Source organism: Pongo abelii, chromosome 10, assembly GCF_028885655.2.
Source record: "Pongo abelii isolate AG06213 chromosome 10, NHGRI_mPonAbe1-v2.0_pri, whole genome shotgun sequence".
NCBI lineage: Eukaryota > Metazoa > Chordata > Mammalia > Primates > Hominidae > Pongo > Pongo abelii.
The window spans coordinates 7010007-7028487 of NC_071995.2; the positions used below are offsets into that span (position 1 = coordinate 7010007).

Here is an 18481-nt window from a genome sequence, read left to right on the forward strand (position 1 = left end):
CTCTGCCTTTCCAGGCCCCATCCCCCTGAACAGCTCCTTCCTATAGTTCTGGCTGGGCCTAACCCTGCCCCAGTGAGGGCCTGAGGCTCCTCCCCTTCCCCCGGGGCAGGGTGAGAGGCTGGATTGGGTCCCTCGGCGTCCTGGGTGGGTGGGCCTGCACAAGGGGCACCTCCTTCTCTGAAGAATTGGGCTGTTAGGGCTTTCCCTTAGGCCCTTTGGTTTCCGCCTACGGAGAGGTTTCCCCCATTGGTTGCTCTTCCCTCAGCCAGAGTTACTTCCTGGTCTGTTCCCCTACCCAACGTCCCGCCGCTCTGTCAACTTGAGCTCCAGGTGGAGCTCCAGGTGGCTCCTCCTCTCCCGAGGGAAGGCGGCCCTGGACCAGCAGGCGGGCCTGCTGTACTCCTGCTTCGGGGCTGCAGGGAAGCTGGCCGCTGTGGGCGGTCTCGGGCCAGCCCCGCCCCACCTGTCCTTTTCCTGGAGACTATTAGTCCAGGGTTTGTCCCTGCAGGGCCATTGGCCTGGCAGGCAGGATTGAGGAGGAAGTGGCTGATTTCTGAGCGGTTCTTCCTCACCTGGCTTGGGCCACTGTGCACAGCTGTGCCACTGGCTCAGCCCCGCCCCCTGCGGCCCTCCGCCGTGACTTCCCCATCCCTACAGAGAGATGCTGTCCCGTGGGTAAGTCCCGGGCACTACCTGGGTCCCAGTCTCCTGTTAGTTTTGGAGGGAGGGAGGGCCTTGTGTGTGAGCGTGAGTGCGATCTGCCGCTGCCCTGCGCCTGTTTCCGGTCCCTGTGAACCTTCCCCTTCCTGCAAGGTGTGAGGACCCCCAGGCTCACTCATGCCCCTCTGCCCCCTCTGTAACATTTTCCCCCGGACAAGTGTGTGTCTGTTCCCTCCATTGCATTTGTACTTCCAGCCTCTGGGCTCCTGCTTCTGCCTCCTGCTTAGGACCTGTGCCCCTGGGTAGCTCACAACACCTCAAACATAGCAGTCAGAGGCCACCCGCGAAGGCCCTCCCATGTCCAGCCAACTTCTCCACACTTCCCAACATCTGACTTTGGTCCCATCTTCTGTTTCCTTTCACTTCCCTTTCCCCTGCATCATTCATTCAACAGGTATGTGTTGAGCATCTATTATGCACCAGGTGCTGTTTAAGATTCTGGTAATACTGGAGTGAACAAGACAGACATGGTCCCTGCTCTCACGGAGCTTACGTTCCAGTGGGAGGTTACAGACTGAACAAATAACCCAATAAATTGGATCATTGCAGATTCTCAGAAGTATTACACAGAAAATGAAACAGCCTTGGCCGGGTGTAGTGGTTCACGCCTGTGATCCCAGCACTGTGGGAGGCTGAGGCGAGAGGATTGCTTGAGCCCAGGAGTTTGAGACCAGCCTGGCCAATATAGTGAGACCCTGTCTCTACAAAAAAATAAGAAATTAGCTGGGTGTGGTGGCACGCGTCCTGTGGTTCCAGCTACAGAGAGGCTAAGCTGAGAGGCTTGCTTGAGCCCAGGAGGTCAAGGCTGCAGTGAGCGATGATTGCACCACTGCACACCAGCCTGGGCGACAGAGCGAGACCTTGTCTCAAATAAAAAAAAAAAAATGAACCAGCTTCATGTGCTAGCAAGTGACTGGGTGTGCAGGTGACATTACTAGCTGGAGGGATCAGGGAGGCCTTCCCGAGGAGGTGACATTTGAGCTGAGACCCGGATGAGGAGGAAGAGGAGCCGGCCATGTGATGTGGTGATCAAGAGTCAAGCATCTCTGGGCAGAGGAGATGGTGAGCACAAAGCCCTAATGTGGGAACAAACAAAAAAAGGACAGCGTGCCCGTGGCAGAGGACCCTAGTGGAGCAGAGGCAGGGCCACAGCAGGTTAGACCTTGTTGGAGCTGGGATGTTGAATGAAAACCTGGCCAGATGAGGTGGCGCACGCCTGTGATCCCAGCACTTTGGGAGGCTGAGGGGGGAGGATCGCTTGAGCTCAGGAGTTTAAAACCAGCCTGGGCAACATAGAGAGACCCCATCTCTATTAAAAAAAAAAATACTGGGTATGATGGCCCAAGCATGTGGTAGTCCTAGCAGTTTGGGAGGCTGAGGTGGGAGGATCACTTGAGCCCAAGAGTTCAAGACCACCCTGGGCAACATAGGGAGAGACCTCATCTCTACTACGACGACTACTAATAATAAATAGCTGGATGTAGTGGCGCGCACCTGTGGTCTCAGTTACTTGGGAGGCTGAGGCAGGAGGATCACCTGAGCTGAGGAGGTCGAGGCTGCAGTGAGTTGTGATTGTGACACTGCACTTCAGCCTGAGTGACAAAGCAAGATTCTGTGTCAAAAAAAAAAAAAAAAAAAAAAAAAAGAGAGAGAGGAAAGGAAGGAAGGAAGGGAAGAAAGAAAGAAAAAGAGAAAGAAGGAAAAAAAGGAAAGAGCGAGAAAGAAGAAAGAAAGAAGGGAAGGAAGGAAAGAAAGAGGAAAGAAAGAAAGAGAGAAAGAAAGTGACAACCAGTCGAAAGAAAGAAGAAAGAAAGGAAAGAAAGAAAAAGAAAAAGAAAAAGAAAAAGTGACAGCCGGTCGAAAGAAAGAAGAAAGAAAAAGTGACAACCGGCTGGGCGCGGTGGCTCACACCTGTAATCCCAGCACTTTGAGAGGCCGAGGCAGGTGGATCACGAGTTCAGGAGTTCGAGACCAGCCTGGCCAACATGGTGAAACCCCGTCTCAACTAAAGATACAAAAAAAAAAAATTAGGCTGGCACGGTGGTGCGCACCTGTAGTCCTGGCTACTAGGGAGGCTGAGGCAGGAGAATTGCTTGAACCCAGGAGGCGGAGGTTGAAGTGAGCCAAGATTGCATCACTGCACTCTAGCCTGAGTGCAGTGGGAGAGACTCCATCTCAAAAAAAAAAAGAAAGAAAAAGTGACAACCTGCTTACAGAGTACTGGCAAATTTGTGGGTGGGTGGCTCCCCAGCCCTGCTGATTCTTGCTTCTCACACTCACATCTGCCCCTGCCCCAGTGCACATCTTGTCACTGTCGGCCCCACCGATGGGGTTCCTACTGGGTCTTCTGGTCCCTGATCCCTTCTATGGTCATTTTCCTGCCAGGTAGCTTGGCCAGGCCTCCCCTGGTGCAGATTTCATCCTTGGTTTCTCAGCCTGGCCTTGAATGACCCTCTACAGCAGGGCCCCCACCTCCCAGAACAACTTTGCTGCAGCCACATGGCTTGCTCACAGCCAGGCACTGCCCGTGTGAAGTCTGTGCGTGCCACCTCTTCGCCCTGACCCATGTTGCCTCTGCGGGAGCACTTCTTCCTCCACCTTCCATCACGGGCTGTGGCAGTGCCCATCCCATCTGCCCCCTGACACTGTCTGCTGAGGTATGGTTGTTGGGGGAAAGGGCACCAGGCTCCGGCGTCTGACAGCCTTGTTTTACCCACCTTCCCACTCACTAGCTTGTGACCTTGGCCAATTACTTAACATGTCTGAGTCTTAGTTTCTGTTTCTAAAATTGGGTGAATAACACCTACCAAGTAGGGTTGGCTTAAGGATTAATAGTATAATGTAAAAGCTGGCAGCACTGAAACCCTGCCACTTACCAGCTTTTCACATCAGTATTTGGGAAATATTGTTAAGCTCATTTGTCAGGCGGGGATTCTGAGGCTCAGAGAAGTTCAAGAACTTCCTACAGATTATTTTGCCTTGTGTGCGCTTCCAGACTGCCTATCTTCTTGTATCACCATTGATCTTGATCTGTATGGTTTTTTTTTTTTTTTTTTGAGATGGAGTTTCACTCTGTTGCCCAGGCTGGAGTGCGGTGGCATGATCTCGGCTCACTGCAACCTCCACCTCCCGGATTCAAGCAATTCTTCTGCCTCGGCCTCCTGAGAAGCTGGGATTACAGGCGTGTGCCACCACACCCGGCTAATTTTTGTATTTTTAGTAAAGTCGGAGTTTCACCATGTTGGCCAGGCTGGTCTCGAACTCCTGACCTCAAGTGATCTGCCCACCTGGGCCTCCCAAAGTGCTGGGATTACAGATGTGAGCCACCGCGCCCGGCCTGGTTTTTAATTTTTTAAAAATTTATTGGGCCGGGCGTGGTGGCTCATGCCTGTAATTCCAGCACTTTGGGAGGCCCAGGTGGGCGGATCACAAGGTCAGGAGATCGAGACCATCCTGGCTAACACGGTGAAACCCCGTCTCTACTAAAATACAAAAAAAATTAGCTGGCGTGGTGGCGGGCGCCTGTAGTCCCAGCTACTCTGGAGGCTGAGGCAGGAGAATGGTGTGAACCCGGGAGGCGGAGCTTGCAGTGAGCTGAGATCGCGCCACTGCACTCCAGCCTGGGCGACAGAGCGAGACTCCGTATCAAAAAAAAATTATTTTATTTATATTTATTTATTTATTTATTTTGAGACAGAGTCTTGCTCTGTCACCCAGGCTGGAGTGCGGCGGTGCAATATCGGCTCACTGCAACCTCCACCTCCTGGGTTCCAGTGATTCTCCTGCCTCAGCCTCCCAAGTAGCTAGGATTACAGGCTAGTAGAGACGGGGTTCCACTGTGTTGCCCAGCTGGTCTCGAACTCCTGACCTCAAGTGATCCTCCCACCTTGGCCTCCCAAAGTGCTGGGATTACAGGTGTGAGTCACTGCGCCCAGCTATATTTTTATTTTTTGAGACGGTCTCACTCTGTGACCCAGGCTGGATTACAGTGGCACAACCATGGCTCACTGCAGCCTCTACCACCCCAGGCTCAAGCGATCCTCCCATCTCAGTCTCCCAAGTACCTGGGGCTACAGGGGTGTGCCACCACACCTGGCTAAATTTTGTATTTTTTGTAGAGACAGGGTTTCTCAAGGTTTCCCAGGCTGGTCTCAAACTCGGTGTCAAGCAATCCACCAGCCTCACCCCCACAAAGGGCTGGGATTGCAGGCACGAGCCACTGCACCTGGCCTTGATCTCTATACTTTTATCTTCCTGCTTCCAAGGAGATATGTTTTTCTTCTGAATTAGCAGTCACTTACTTTCGTAATTCTTAGTCTCCCTAAGCTTGTTTCCTCCCATAAGAAAATGGGGAAAATTATTCCTACATCACAGGGCTGTCTGAGGCCTAAATGAGATCGTGTATGGGAAAGTGATCTGCAAACCCCACACCATGCCAAGGTAAGGGAGGTAGTTTTTTATTTTCCTGCCAAAGGATAGCAGAAACTGTACCTCTTGTCTGAGCTCTGCCTCTTGGCTTGACACCCTTCAGAGGAATTCCTGCCTCTTCCATGGGTCAGGAAGAGGTGCCTAGTTAGTTTCTTCTGGGTGCCTAGTTAATTCCTTCCCACCAAGTGGGTTTAAGCCCTGGAAGGAGTGTCTTGGGGCCAGGGTGCAGTGGACGTTTGGTGCTGAGCATGGACCTGAAACTTCGTGTGTGGTCAGATTTATGTTCCATGTGTGGGGATGTGCACTGGACCAGGTATGTGTGTAGGTGGACATGGATGATGAGGTGTGTGTGCTGTGACTGTGTGTGCACCCTTGCCTGTGTATGACAAGCAGGCTGTGTGTGTAGGAGCAGGAAGCTATACTTGTGGCCAGGTATGTGGCTATGGACTGACGAGTTTGTTTGTTGCACACTTGCTCAGTGCTGGGTATCGCACTGGACTCTGAACACTCAGAGATGAGCGAGAGTGCCAGCGGGTGTCCCGCGCTGCAGCCAACCTTGTATGTGCTCTTCTTGCTCCTTGGCGTTGGGCGCGGGGGTTCCACAGAGTTCTGGGACTCCAGGGTGGTGTCCAAGCTGAAGGGGTAGTGAAAGCTGGACCATGCAATAAACCCACCAGGCAGATTCCCCAGGGCACCAGTGAGAAGAAAACCAGAAACAAACAGAACAAAAAGAAAGAAAGAAAAGTGGAAAAGCCTTTTTTGGGGGAAAACATTGATGTTTGATGTTTCTAAAAATGATAAAGTAGTTATCATGGGAAAATTAGACTTGTTGGGCTTAAAACTTTATTTTTTCTTTTTTTAACTGAAGTATAACATGCATAATGTTCATAAATATTAAGCACACAACCTGACTTCACTTTTTTTTTTTTTTTTGAGATAGGGTCTTACTCTGTTGCCAGGCTGGAGTGCAGTGATGTGATCTGGGCTCACTGCAACCTCCACTTCCTGGGTTCAAGTGATTCTCCTGCCTCAACCTCCCGAGTAGCTGGGATTACAGGCGCCCACCACCATGCCCAGCTAATTTTTTTATATTTTTAGTAGAGAGGGGGTTTAGTAGAGAGACCATGTTGGCCAGGATGGTCTCGATCTCCTGACCTCGTGATCCGCCAGCCTTGGCCTCCCAAAGTGCTGGGATTACAGGCATGAGCCACTGCGCCCGGCCAACTTCACGTTTATACACACCCATGCAAAAAGCATCCAGATAGACACAAAGAGCCTTCCCTGTACCCTAAAAGTTTCCCAGAAATTGTTCCCAGTTAGCATATTTATTTTTATAAAGGTAATGCATGCCCATCATATAACATTCAAAAAGGTATGTAGAGAACCAAGTGTCCCCCCAGCCCTGTCCTCCAGCCACCCAGTTTCCCTCCCTAGGGGAAGCCACCAATATGTATTTCTTATGTATCCCCTGTTGAGCTTCTTTTCCTCGTTTTGGTTTGGCAGTGTTGGTGTTTGTATTTGGAATTACAGGCAGGGAGCATCATATACCTTAGTGTTTAGGGCCTCTAAGTTCAACCAGCCCTGAGAAAATCAGCCATGGCGAGGACCTTGTCCCCCAGCCCCCAGGAGATAGGCCCCCTGGTGGGAGTCCTGGGGCAGGGCAGAGACCTAGGGACAAGAATTAGAAAGGACCCAAGTTGACAGGGCTGCTCAGGGTCATGTTGTCCATCCCTCTGCCACAATGGCATGGACAAACTGTGTATGTTGGTTAGAGGAGGGCACCCTTCTCTCTTGCAAGCATTGGCAAGGTCTTAACTATTAGGCTTCCGCTCCCTCGGCAGCCCCTTTTGTCAAGGAGCCTCTTAATCTGTGTTCTTTGAAGCCGTGAGGGCTGGTGTATGGGAGTTAAAAGCACTGGCTTTGGAACCGGACTGTCTGGGTTTGAATCCTGGCACTGCAGCTGACTCACTGCTGGACTCAGGCAATGCCTTAAACTCCCTGAGCCTCAGGTTCCTTGTCTGTAAAATGATAAAGATAGCCCCTGTTTCATAGGGCTGTGGTGGGAAACCAATCAGACAAGGCATGTGAACGCCATTATAGCACAGCGCCCAGCATCCAGCGGGACTCACTCGGTACAGCTGTCACCGCCATCATTATTAGCGTGGGCCAGGGAGGGCTGCGTAAAAGCAGCTGGTGGAGGAGGGAGAGATGCCGTGTGACTGTCTGGGTTTGCATGCATGAAGTATGATCTGGGCCTGGAGTGTGCAAGGCACACATGTGTCCTTACTGCATGTGTTGTCACATATGTGCAATGCCATGCTCCTGAGCCTTTGATTGCAGACGTGTGGGAAGTGGGCCCCGTCCCCACCCCCCAGTGCCACCCTGCTCTGCTTCTCTTCCCTTGCTCTGCTCTAAAACGAGAAGTACAAGTGAGTTCCCCCAAGGGGTCGGCCGCGCCTCTTCCTGTCCCCGCCCTGCCGGCTGCCCCAGGCCAGTGGAGTGGCAGCCCCAGAACTGGGACCACCGGGGGCGGTGAGGCGGCTTGGCACTGGGAGCTGCATCTGAGGCTTAGTCCCTGAGTTCTCCGCCTGCCCAGACTAGCTGCACCTCCTCATTCCCTGCGCCCCCTTCCTCTCCGGAAGCCCCCCAGGATGGTGAGGTAAGGGCCTGCCACCCACAGTAGACAGGAGGCAAGGGTGCCTGGTGCCCATGGGACCCCTCCTCACTGCCCTGCCTGGGCCGCCCAGGTGGTTTCACCGAGACCTCAGTGGGCTGGATGCAGAGACCCTGCTCAAGGGCCGAGGTGTCCATGGTAGCTTCCTGGCTCGGCCCAGTCGCAAGAACCAGGGTGACTTCTCGCTCTCCGTCAGGTAGGTGGGCCCCCCCAACCCCGGGTGTTTTGGCCACTCTCTTGTGCCGTCCAGGCCCTGAACCACTCATTCCTGGTTCCCCGTGGCAGTGCTGACTCCCCCGTCTGTTCCCTGGCCCCCAGCCCCCGCACTCCCCATCCCTGTATGTACCCACCCATGCCCATGTGTGCCCCCACCCAGGACCTCAGCCGATCCCTGCCCTCCTGCCTCTACTCCTGCACCGACTGGCCTCACCGCCTGGTGCCCTGCAGGGTAGGGGATCAGGTGACCCATATTCGGATCCAGAACTCAGGGGATTTCTATGACCTGTATGGAGGGGAGAAGTTCGCAACACTGACAGAGCTGGTGGAGTACTACACTCAGCAGCAGGGCGTCCTGCAGGACCGCGATGGCACCATCATCCACCTCAAGTACCCGCTGAACTGCTCCGATCCCACTAGTGAGAGGTGAGGGCTCCATACCCCCGCCACTCCCAAGCAGGGACGAGCCGGCTCCCACCCTGAGTGGCCAGGGAGGCAGGGAGCCTGGCAGCTGGCACTGCCTACCCTCCATCCCCTCCCCTCCCTGCACCGGCTGGGGCTCTCAGTGTCCCTCCTCCATGCTGTCCTGCGGCCTGGTGTCCCAGAGCCTAACCTACCACCCTTTCCATCTACCCCCCGAGGAAGCCACAGAAAGCTGCCTTGCCCTACTCCAGGGACCCTGGCTGCTGCAACCCAGGTCCCACTAGAGACAAGGAGGCCACTGCTGGTGGCCAGCATGTTGTGCAGGCCAGCTGTGTTGTTAGAAAGCTCTTCTTCCTCTGGAAGCGAGCTTGCCTTCCTCCATCTGCCCCTCACCCCAGCACATGTTAGGACAGTGAGGAGTTGACAGTGGGGTGAAGATGGGGATGAATGCTTGCCAGGACACTTGATGCCTTGTCCCAGCTGCCCAGTGGGGATGGGTCTGTCCTGTGGGGTCAAACAGGTCTCTGGCCCAGACAGAGATCACTGAGAGCAGGATGTGAAGTGTTCACCTGTGTAAAGGGTCTCACGCTGTCCCCGGCACAGAGTAATACTCCAGGCATTTCCTTCCTGTGGTCTCCCAAAGGCACGGGCTGGGGGCTGGGGGCTCTGAACGCTCCTCAGGACACCATGGCTCCTTTCAGCAGCCGCATCTCAATGCCAGATCCTCTAGAGTAAAGGGCAGCGGAATAACGCTATGGGGTTTTCACATGGACCCCTGGGCCGAGCCGATTTGCCCTTGCCCTGCATTCGTGGATCGGTTATTGAAATGATTGGGAAACTTGCTTCTGCCAGCTTGCAGCCTCTCTGAGATTCGGGCCTCCAAACTGCATCAATATTTTTGGTCAAGTCACTGATTGAAACTTAGAGCTGGATTCGGTCACGGTACAGCCCTGTGGCCCACCTGGGAGGCCTCCTTTCCTTGATCTGCCTCCTTCAAGGCCGTCCTTCTCTCTGTGAGCCTCACATGGCTGGCTCCGCGTCTGCCCCCCTGCTCTTCCTCTTCCCTACCGCAACACTCAGGGGGCTTTTGCCACTGAGACCCTCTAAAGCTCACGTCCTCTCTTTCTCCTTGCCTCAAGCCAGGAGAGGAGGACGGGCTGACCAGTGCCTGGAGTTGGAAGAGAGGAGCAGGGCCCCAGGAGGCCCCTGCAGAGGAGGCTGAGGCCTGGGTTCAAAGAGAAGAGAGAAGAGAGAGAAGGGAGGGAGGGCAGTGCCGGGGTGGGAGGTTAAGACCAGGGAAGCCAGACTGGAGGCCCTTTTGGGTGACCCATCCCAGGAGCCAGTGTCACCCCTGAGCCTGGGAGTGTGTGAGAGGCTCTTTCTCCCAGGTCCTGCTGTGTCCCCTGCCTTGTCTGTGGCACCTCCTCCTCTGGGGGAATTTGCATCTGTCCCTCGGTGGCTCTGTGCTTCCTGTGGTCAGCCTGACATTTGCATGGAGACTTCCTCATCCTGGGGCCTGAGGGAAGGGGCTCAGCCCCCTCCCCGCTGCCTGGGGTCCTAGCCTGTCCCCAAGCGGTGGGCTGAAGTGGCCCAGTGGGGTTAGGAGGCTCTGGGGGTCTCTCGGCTGGAGTCACCTCTGGGCAGGGGTGAGACGGGTTGGGACAGACTGGTCCTCCCCTCCATCCCTGCGGTTGGAAAATTTGCCCGCCCTCCCCTCGTCCCTGGGCTGAGGAAACCTCACAACCTCACTTCTCACTCTCTCCCCAGAAGGAGTTTTGTGTTTTTTCCATCACGTGGTTTCCTGTGGGGCTGGGCATTGTGGGGCTACAGTTTCCTCCTGGGAAAGGGGTGTGCTTCGGGGAAAGGGCTTAGTTCTGCTTTCTGCCCTGACAGCCCCTTTGAATCCCTTTGAACCTGTTTGAACCCTGGGCTCCCCTTCAGTGACATCATCCAGGGCACCCCAGAACCCCCTACACCACTCTTTCCCCAGTGGGGTTGTCTTCCCCACCTCCCTGGCGGAGCGCACCCCATCCGCCTTCCTTGTGACTTGAGTCTGTGTGTCCATCTCCCGCCACTCCCTGTGGTGTGGCCTTGGTCTGCATTTCTCTTTGCCTCTGGTCTCTGCTGGGGCACAGCCCTGTTCTTCACGGAGATTCGTCCTTAGTTTCTCTCTTCCAAATATTTTGAATATTGCCAGCCTTTCTGCCTTTCAGAGGTGGGCTCTGGGTTCGAAGCCTGGTTAGAACTCTGGAGGCCAGGATGGTTTGAGCCTGGGAGGTCGAGGCTGCAGAGAGCCGTAACTGCGCCGCTGCACTCCAGCCTGGGCAACAGAGTTCTGGAAGCTTGCCTTGGAGTCAGTCAAGGGCCCTAGGCCAGTGAGTAACAGCTTAGCGTCAGTTTCTTCATCTATAAAATGGGGGTAATATCATACCTAGCTCTCAGCGTGTTTGTGAGAGACCTAAATATGGTGGTGGATTTGGAAGCATCTAGCGCAGTGCCTGGCACACAGGAGGTGCTCGATTTCCGGCCCCTGTCTGTGAACGTCTCTGCTCAGCGCCCTCCCTTGTGGCCTGGGTCTCACCTTCCCTGACGCTGCCTTCTCTAGGTGGTACCATGGCCACATGTCTGGAGGGCAGGCAGAGACGCTGCTGCAGGCCAAGGGCGAGCCCTGGACGTTTCTTGTGCGCGAGAGCCTCAGCCAGCCTGGGGACTTCGTGCTGTCTGTGCTCAGTGACCAGCCCAAGGCTGGCCCAGGCTCCCCACTCAGGGTCACCCACATCAAGGTCATGTGTGAGGTAAGGCAGCCAGGCGGCGGGGGAGCCTCTGCTGAGGCCCCTGTCTGTGACCGCAGTGTGGGTGGCAGGGAGGGTCTGCCTGGGCTTGAATTCAAGGCTGGGGCCCAGGGAGGGAGACTCAAGTCCTGTGAATGGCCTTATTTGGCTCCCCCCAGGGTGGACGCTACACAGTGGGTGGTTCGGAGACCTTCGACAGCCTCACGGACCTGGTGGAGCATTTCAAGAAGACGGGGATTGAGGAGGCCTCGGGCGCCTTTGTCTACCTGCGGCAGGTCAGGGGTGGGCCCAGCTGCCTCCCCACTTCCCCTGAGCTGTCCCCCAGATGTGAGCTTCTGGGGTCTCTGAGTTGCTGACTTCTCGCTCTCCCCCACCCCAGCCGTACTACGCCACGAGGGTGAATGCGGCTGACATTGAGAACCGAGTCTTGGAACTGAACAAGAAGCAGGAGTCCGAGGATACAGCCAAGGCTGGCTTCTGGGAGGAGTTTGAGGTGCACAGTGGGGAGCGGCAGGGCTGGGGCAGCTGAGGTTGTGGCGGCGGCGTGGGGCCCCAGGCGGACACCTTCCCCTCCTTGCCCACCTCTGCTCCTGACCCACCCCACGTGAGCTCCCCCGATGGATGCCCTCTCCGGGAGCTGATGCTCATTTCCCCACCCACATCTCAGAGTTTGCAGAAGCAGGAGGTGAAGAACTTGCACCAGCGTCTGGAAGGGCAGCGGCCAGAGAACAAGGGCAAGAACCGCTACAAGAACATTCTCCCCTGTGAGCACCCAGGCTGCCCCATTCACCCAGGAGACCGCCCCTGCCCCAGCTGCCTCCCCTCATCTCACAGGTCTCCACCCTCCACTCCAGGAGGGGCCATCTCCCTACACTCCCCAGAGAGCCTCCCCTTTCTCCAAAAGGCCTCTACTGCTCCCAGAAGTGCCTCCCTACCACCAGCAGGCAGGTTGCCCCCTGCTCCCAACCTCCTTCTTGTGAACCCCTCACTCCCTCCATACAGATGATCCCCCACCCCTGCTGCCCACAGTCCCCCGAAAGCCTCATGGCCTCTGAGACCAGAACGGCCTGTTAGCTCAGGAGGGTCTGACCCAGGTGTGGTGAGTTCCTGGCTGACCCAGGCCATCTTGCCTCCTCTCCACCCACTCCCAGTTGACCATAGCCGAGTGGTCCTGCAGGGACGTGACAGTAACATCCCCGGGTCCGACTACATCAATGCCAACTACATCAAGGTCAGTGGTGTGGGTCACGTGGGAGAGGCTGGGCCCTGGGAATTCCCTGTCTGGTGGGGGACCCTAGATCCAGAGACAGCTGGGCAAGGCCGAAGCTGGCTTCTTGCATGGGTGAGGGTAGCAGTGGTTCAGGGCCTGTGCTGGGCCAAGGGGCTCACTGTCTTGGGGTGCGTCTCTCCATGCTCGCGTCCAGAACCAGCTGCTAGGCCCTGATGAGAACGCTAAGACCTACATCGCCAGCCAGGGCTGTCTGGAGGCCACGGTCAACGACTTCTGGCAGATGGCGTGGCAGGAGAACACACGCGTCATTGTCATGACCACCCGAGAGGTGGAGAAAGGCCGGGTAGGGCACCCCGCCCCATCCCCACATCCGTCCCCCGTGCTTGTGGTCATACCATTAAGTCAAAGAACCGTCAGATGCCAGGGCAGAAAGGGATCTCGGGGGTGAGGGTCTGGCCCTTGTTGGGAAACTGAGGGCTAGTGACAAAGTCTCGACGACACAATGTGACCCCCGGATCCCTGCATGCATCCCTGGGCTCTTCTGAGCTCCAGACCCAGGTTTCAGGCTGTCCTCCTCCCTCCTACCCCTGCCCCACCTGTCTGCATCCAGGCCCCTCCTGTCCTCCCTGCCCCATAGATCTCTCTGGAGTCTGCCCCTTACCCTGCAGGCTCCCCCTACACAGCACCCTCTGTGCTGCCATTGAAGTGATCCCATCCGTGACACAAACTGGGTCAAGTTCCTTTCTTTCTGAAATGTCTTCCATGGCTCCTGGTCACCTTTGGGATAAAGTCGCACTCTAAGGCCTGGCGTTCAAGGCCTGGTGGCTTCCCTCTGACCCCCACGCTTCTCTTGAAGGCTCACCGCCCCCAGCAGCCCCGGCTCTTTCAGGTTCCCAGCCTTTCTTTGCACGAGCTCATTTTCTGCTAGGAAATGACTCTCTCTCCATACTATCTCTGCTGGGCAGATACCTCGTTTTTGAAGACACAGCCGAAGCGCTGCCTCCTCTGTGAATCCAGGTCTTGTTTCCTCCAGGACCTAGAGGGAGAATTACCTCTTTCTCAGCCACACTCCTCAGCACGGCGTCTCCCCTGGTCACTTGTCTCTGTGAGCTCTTCGAGGCACAGGGGCACAGACTGGGTGTTATTTGTGTCTGTGACTGCAGCCTGGTTTGCACAGCTTCAGGGACAACGCCTGCCCTGGCAACGTTTGTTGAATGACAAACGGATGTACCGGTAAAGTGGCTGGCCAGGCCTCACCACCTGTTGGTGGTTGATCTGAGACGAGAGCCCAGGTCTCCTGCCTCTCTGCCAGCTCATCCGTCCATCCAACAAATGTTTGGGCCGGTGCCAGGCACTCAGAACATAGAGCAGGACCTGAGATGGGCCACTGTGCCCTGCTCTGTGCCTCATCCCCACCCGGCCCTCCCTTTCCAGAACAAATGTGTCCCATACTGGCCCGAGGTGGGCATGCAGCGCGTTTATGGGCCCTACTCTGTGACCAACTGCGGGGAGCATGACACAACCGAGTACAAACTCCGTACCTTACAGGTCTCCCCGCTGGACAATGTGAGTGGCCCCCCATGCCCTGCCCCATTCCGGGAGTCCCTCCCTGGACTTGTTCTCCTCTCTGGTCGGGTAGGGTGAGACAGATGGGGTGTTCCGAGGGAGGAGGGGACACTGACCCTATGTCCTCGGCTTAGGGAGACCTGATTCGGGAGATCTGGCATTACCAGTACCTGAGCTGGCCCGACCATGGGGTCCCCAGTGAGCCTGGGGGTGTCCTCAGCTTCCTGGACCAGATCAACCAGCGGCAGGAAAGTCTGCCTCACGCGGGGCCCATCATCGTGCACTGCAGGTGAGGATGATAATCCTGATGGTAGTAGTGACAGCTGAGAAGTAAATACTGCTAAGTGCCATGAGCTGTTATAAGCAATATAAACGTTAGCTCACACGTTTAGCGCCTTCCGCTCACCCCTGGCTTCTCCTGGGTCCCCTCATGGCTCCAGACCCCTGGGTGGATCGTGGCTAGAACCAGCCCCACTTTGGCCCTCTGCCTGCGGGTGTCTTCCTCAGAGCCCTCCCCAGAGGTACCATCTCGCCCAACCCTGCCAAATACAGAGGAGGAGCCCGGGACCCAGTTGCTGGCCAGGCCCAAGCTAGTCAGGGCAAGGCCGGGCAGGCACCCACAGTAGGCCTGGGTCCTGGCTGCTCCGCTTTCTCTCGAGGTCCCATTCTGTTGGTTTCTTCTCCCAGGAACATCTATGGGGTGTGTGCTCCCCATTCCTCCTCTTTTTCCATCGGTAGCCGCAGGGCTTTGGCTTCTTCCTGACTCCGCCCTCTCTCCCAGCTTCCCCAGGCAGTGCCCCATCCTGGCCCCCAGGGCTGTGTGGGGATCGGTGATGCCTCTTTGGGGCTGCACATAACTCCTCTGTCTATCTACCCGCATGTTTGTGATCAGGAGACCCCTGGTAAGGTGCAGAGGTGGGGGCTGCAAGGAGGAGCAGGGGTCCCACAGATGAGCCCACTGAGCCGGCCTGGCCTGGGTGGATGAGAGGCAGCGGGTGCAGGGCCCCTCTGCTTACCAGCTGTGTGATCTTGGACAAATTACTTAACTTTTCTAACCCTCAGCTTCCTCATCTGTAGAATCAGGATCTCAGGGTTGTCGTGAGAACTCAATGAGACCCTATCTTTGTGGCTGGAATTCTGTCAGCCCTCAAAAACTGGACGCTGTTACTGGTTTAGTAACTCACATCAGGCAGAGAATGGGGGAATGGGAACCTGCCTTGCCCCGGTCCCTTCCCACTCCCTCCATGGACCCCAGGCCTGCGACGGCCTCTGGCTGCCTCCTCTACCCCCAGCAGCTGTTTGTCCTGGGACAGGGCAAGTCGGCTGAATCTAGAGGTGCCCCCGACGGGCTGTCTCGGGGACGCGGCTCTGTCCTCTGCTCTCTCAGGGACAGGCCCATCCCCAAGAGCTACCCTCCTGCTCACCCGCCACACACACATTCACACACTTCTTGAAAGCCCCATGGCCTTTATTTAGACGTTACAGGAAGGAAGTGGGTATGGGGGGTTATTTTTGACAATCTGGGTTTGAAATTAGACAGCGCGACTCAGGGCATCAGCCTGATGGGCTCAGCCGAGGGTGGGCCTGGGGTCCCCCTGGGGTCTGTTTGCCCAGGGGTGGGAAAGGAGAGAAACTTCCTACTGCACTGCTCCCCTGAGTCACCTGACCCTGTGCCCCGGCACACTGCTGTCTCAGGGCTGTCCTTTCCCTGATGTCAGGGTTTGAAGAAAAAGGGAAGTGAAGCCATGCTGAGAGACGCTCCATAACTCCTGCAGGGAGAGGCGGGGAGGGCTCAGGGTACCTGGGAGCCGGCAGGACAGCGGTGGGATTTGGGGGTCCCAGGTCTTCCGGGGTGGGGGCAGCCACTCACCAGGAGTGAGGAGTCGGCGCGAGGAGTGGAGGAGGGAAGGGTGGTGGCAGCTGGGGAGCCAGCGTCAGCACTGCAGAGCCAGAAGTGGAGCATGTCCATGCAGAGCTGGGCAAACCTCCATCATCACTTGCCTGGTGACCCTGGGCACATTCCCTCCCATCACTGGAGGCTCAGGCTGCTCCTGTGGTGCCTGGGGCTGGAGCTGAGCACTGGGTACCTCCCTTCCCGGGGAGGGCTTGCCTGGCCTCTCATGGTACCCCCATCTTTCCCCAGCGCCGGCATTGGCCGCACAGGCACCATCATTGTCATCGACATGCTCATGGAGAACATCTCCACCAAGGGTGAGGGGCACCTGGGGGCTTGGGGGTGGGGGGTGAGCAGCCCCTCAGTGTCCGCCTATGCCTGGACCTGAGGTTTGACTGCCCCCCACCCAGGCCTGGACTGTGACATTGACATCCAGAAGACCATCCAGATGGTGCGGGCGCAGCGCTCGGGCATGGTGCAGACGGAGGCGCAGTACAAGTTCATCTACGTGGCCATCGCCCAGTTCATTGAAACCACCAAGAAGAAGCTGGAGGTCCTGCAGGTGCGTGCAGAGCAGGGCCTGGGCGGGGGCTGCAGTGCAGGATGGGTGTCACCTGGCCCTGCTGGGACCACCACCTTCCCACTGTCCCTCTGCCCACAGTCACAGAAGGGCCAGGAGTCGGAGTACGGGAACATCACCTACCCCCCAGCCATGAAGAATGCCCATGCCAAGGCCTCCCGCACCTCGTCCAAGTGAGTGGCCCTGACTGCCACCGCCGGGCATCCACCCCTTTGTCCTGCCCAGCCCGATCCTCACTTTCTGGAGAGGACAAGGGTTGCAGCTGGGGGGACCTGGCTTCAAGTTCAGGCTTGGTTCTCACCCTTTCTGTTCATAAGCATTTCCCGAGTGCCCACCACGTGTGGGCCTCTGCTAGGTACCAGCAGTGCACTCGTGTATAAGATGTAGCCTCTGTCCTCTAGGAGCTTGGAGTCTAGCGCAGGGACCGTGGCTGGGTCGCCTGTGAGATGGGGTGGCCAGAGGGGACTGCCAGTGCCGGGTCCCCCTGTGCTGTCTCCTGACCTGCACCAACTGCCTGTACTTGCCCCCCTGCACCCGCTGCAGACACAAGGAGGATGTGTATGAGAACCTGCACACTAAGAACAAGAGGGAGGAGAAAGTGAAGAAGCAGCGGTCAGCAGACAAGGAGAAGAGCAAGGGTTCCCTCAAGAGGAAGTGAGCGGTGCCGTCCTCAGGTGGCCGTGGTACAGCTCTTCTGCCTGGGTGTCCTCTCTGCCCTGCCCCATGTCCTTGGCTCCACTGCCTTCCCTGGGTGGATGGGGTGGCGGCAGCCTCACTCTGTGCTTCTCAGCTGCCCCAGACCCTCTTGTTCCACCTCCAGGTTCCAGCCACCCTCTCACTCCCTCACTCCCTTTTCTTGGCAGCCTCAGCCCTGACCCTGTGGAAGCGTTCCGCGATGGACAGACTCACAACCTGAACCTAGGAGCGCCCCATTCTTTTGTAATTTAAATGGCTGCATCCCCCCCACCTCTCCCTGACCCTGTATATAGCCCAGCCAGGCCCCAGGCAGGGCCAACCCTTCTCCTCTTGTAAATAAAGCCCTGGGATCACTGTGTGTCGCCTCTGAGCCCTTTGCTTGCCCAGTGAGTGGGTGGCCAGAGGGCAGGGCAGGATGGGTAACCTTGTGTGCCTCCGTGAAAGCTCCGCCTTCTGTCAGACGGACGTGGGTCGGGACTCCGCCTCACACGTGGGAGGGTGACCGTGGGCGAAGCTCCCCAGTCTCCTTCTTTAAAATGGAGGCCGATCATAACAGGGTGGTTGTGAAAAGCACCGAGATGACGGCTGACGATAAGACGGGCACAGTGACTCATCACACGCTTGCCATGTGCCCAGGCACTAAAAGACTACACACGTTAGTTCAGTCTAGGCACTTTTGTCATTCTCATTTTACAGTGGAGGAAACTGAGGCACAGAAAGACTAACTTGGTCACTTGCCCAAGGTCACAGGGCTATGGAACAGTGAGGCTGGGATATGAACCCAGGCCGTCTGACCCCAGAGCCCACACTCCTTACCCTGGAGTCGCAGCTGGGGATACCCTCACGGGGGCCCTGATCACACTCCCCTGATGCTGACTTCCAGATCTGAACTAAAGAGTAGTTAACAGCCGGAAGCGCAGACCTGAGGCCAGCCCGGCTGCGTCCCCTCTGGCGGGAACGGGGACTGGCTCCTCAGTGCACCGAGGCGCGCCCAGCTCCTCCCCTCACCCAGGCCGCTGCCACTCTTATCCTCTTGGGCAGAGTTTGAAGAGCTGGCTGACCTGAAGAGTGCTTTGTTTTTTGTTTTTTGGTCCCCTCTTCCTTCCCCCATGTCGGGAGTGGGGTTTCTTCTTTATTTGAAACACTGGTCTTCTGGGGAGTAAAGCCAGTGGGAGTCATCCCTCAGGACGGGCTGGCGCCCACTCCTGGAAAGGCTGAGACAGCACAGGTCCCGAAGCCCAGAGGCTGGGCGTGCATTACT

General features: G+C 56.7%; 1 protein-coding gene across 3 annotated transcripts; it reads left to right on the forward strand.

The window, feature by feature from the left end:
- The first annotated feature begins 36 nt into the window (after positions 1-36).
- PTPN6 (protein tyrosine phosphatase non-receptor type 6) lies at positions 37-17578 on the forward strand. Of its 3 annotated transcripts, none has more exons than XM_002822826.5 (16): positions 37-675; positions 7896-8018; positions 8270-8464; positions 11067-11256; positions 11412-11528; positions 11633-11746; positions 11921-12017; positions 12405-12484; positions 12678-12827; positions 13919-14050; positions 14185-14339; positions 16194-16261; positions 16355-16506; positions 16606-16697; positions 17068-17207; positions 17388-17578. In XM_002822826.5, exons 1-15 carry the CDS (start codon positions 662-664, stop codon positions 17180-17182), a joined length of 1794 nt encoding a protein of 597 aa, XP_002822872.1. In that variant the 5' UTR covers positions 37-661; the 3' UTR covers positions 17183-17207; positions 17388-17578. The 3 variants fall into 3 exon arrangements, with proteins under 3 accessions (XP_002822872.1, XP_054383898.1, XP_054383897.1); XM_054527922.2 differs by lacking the exon at positions 37-675 and adding an exon at positions 6085-7807; XM_054527923.2 differs by lacking the exon at positions 7896-8018.
- Positions 17579-18481: the final 903 nt, after the last annotated feature.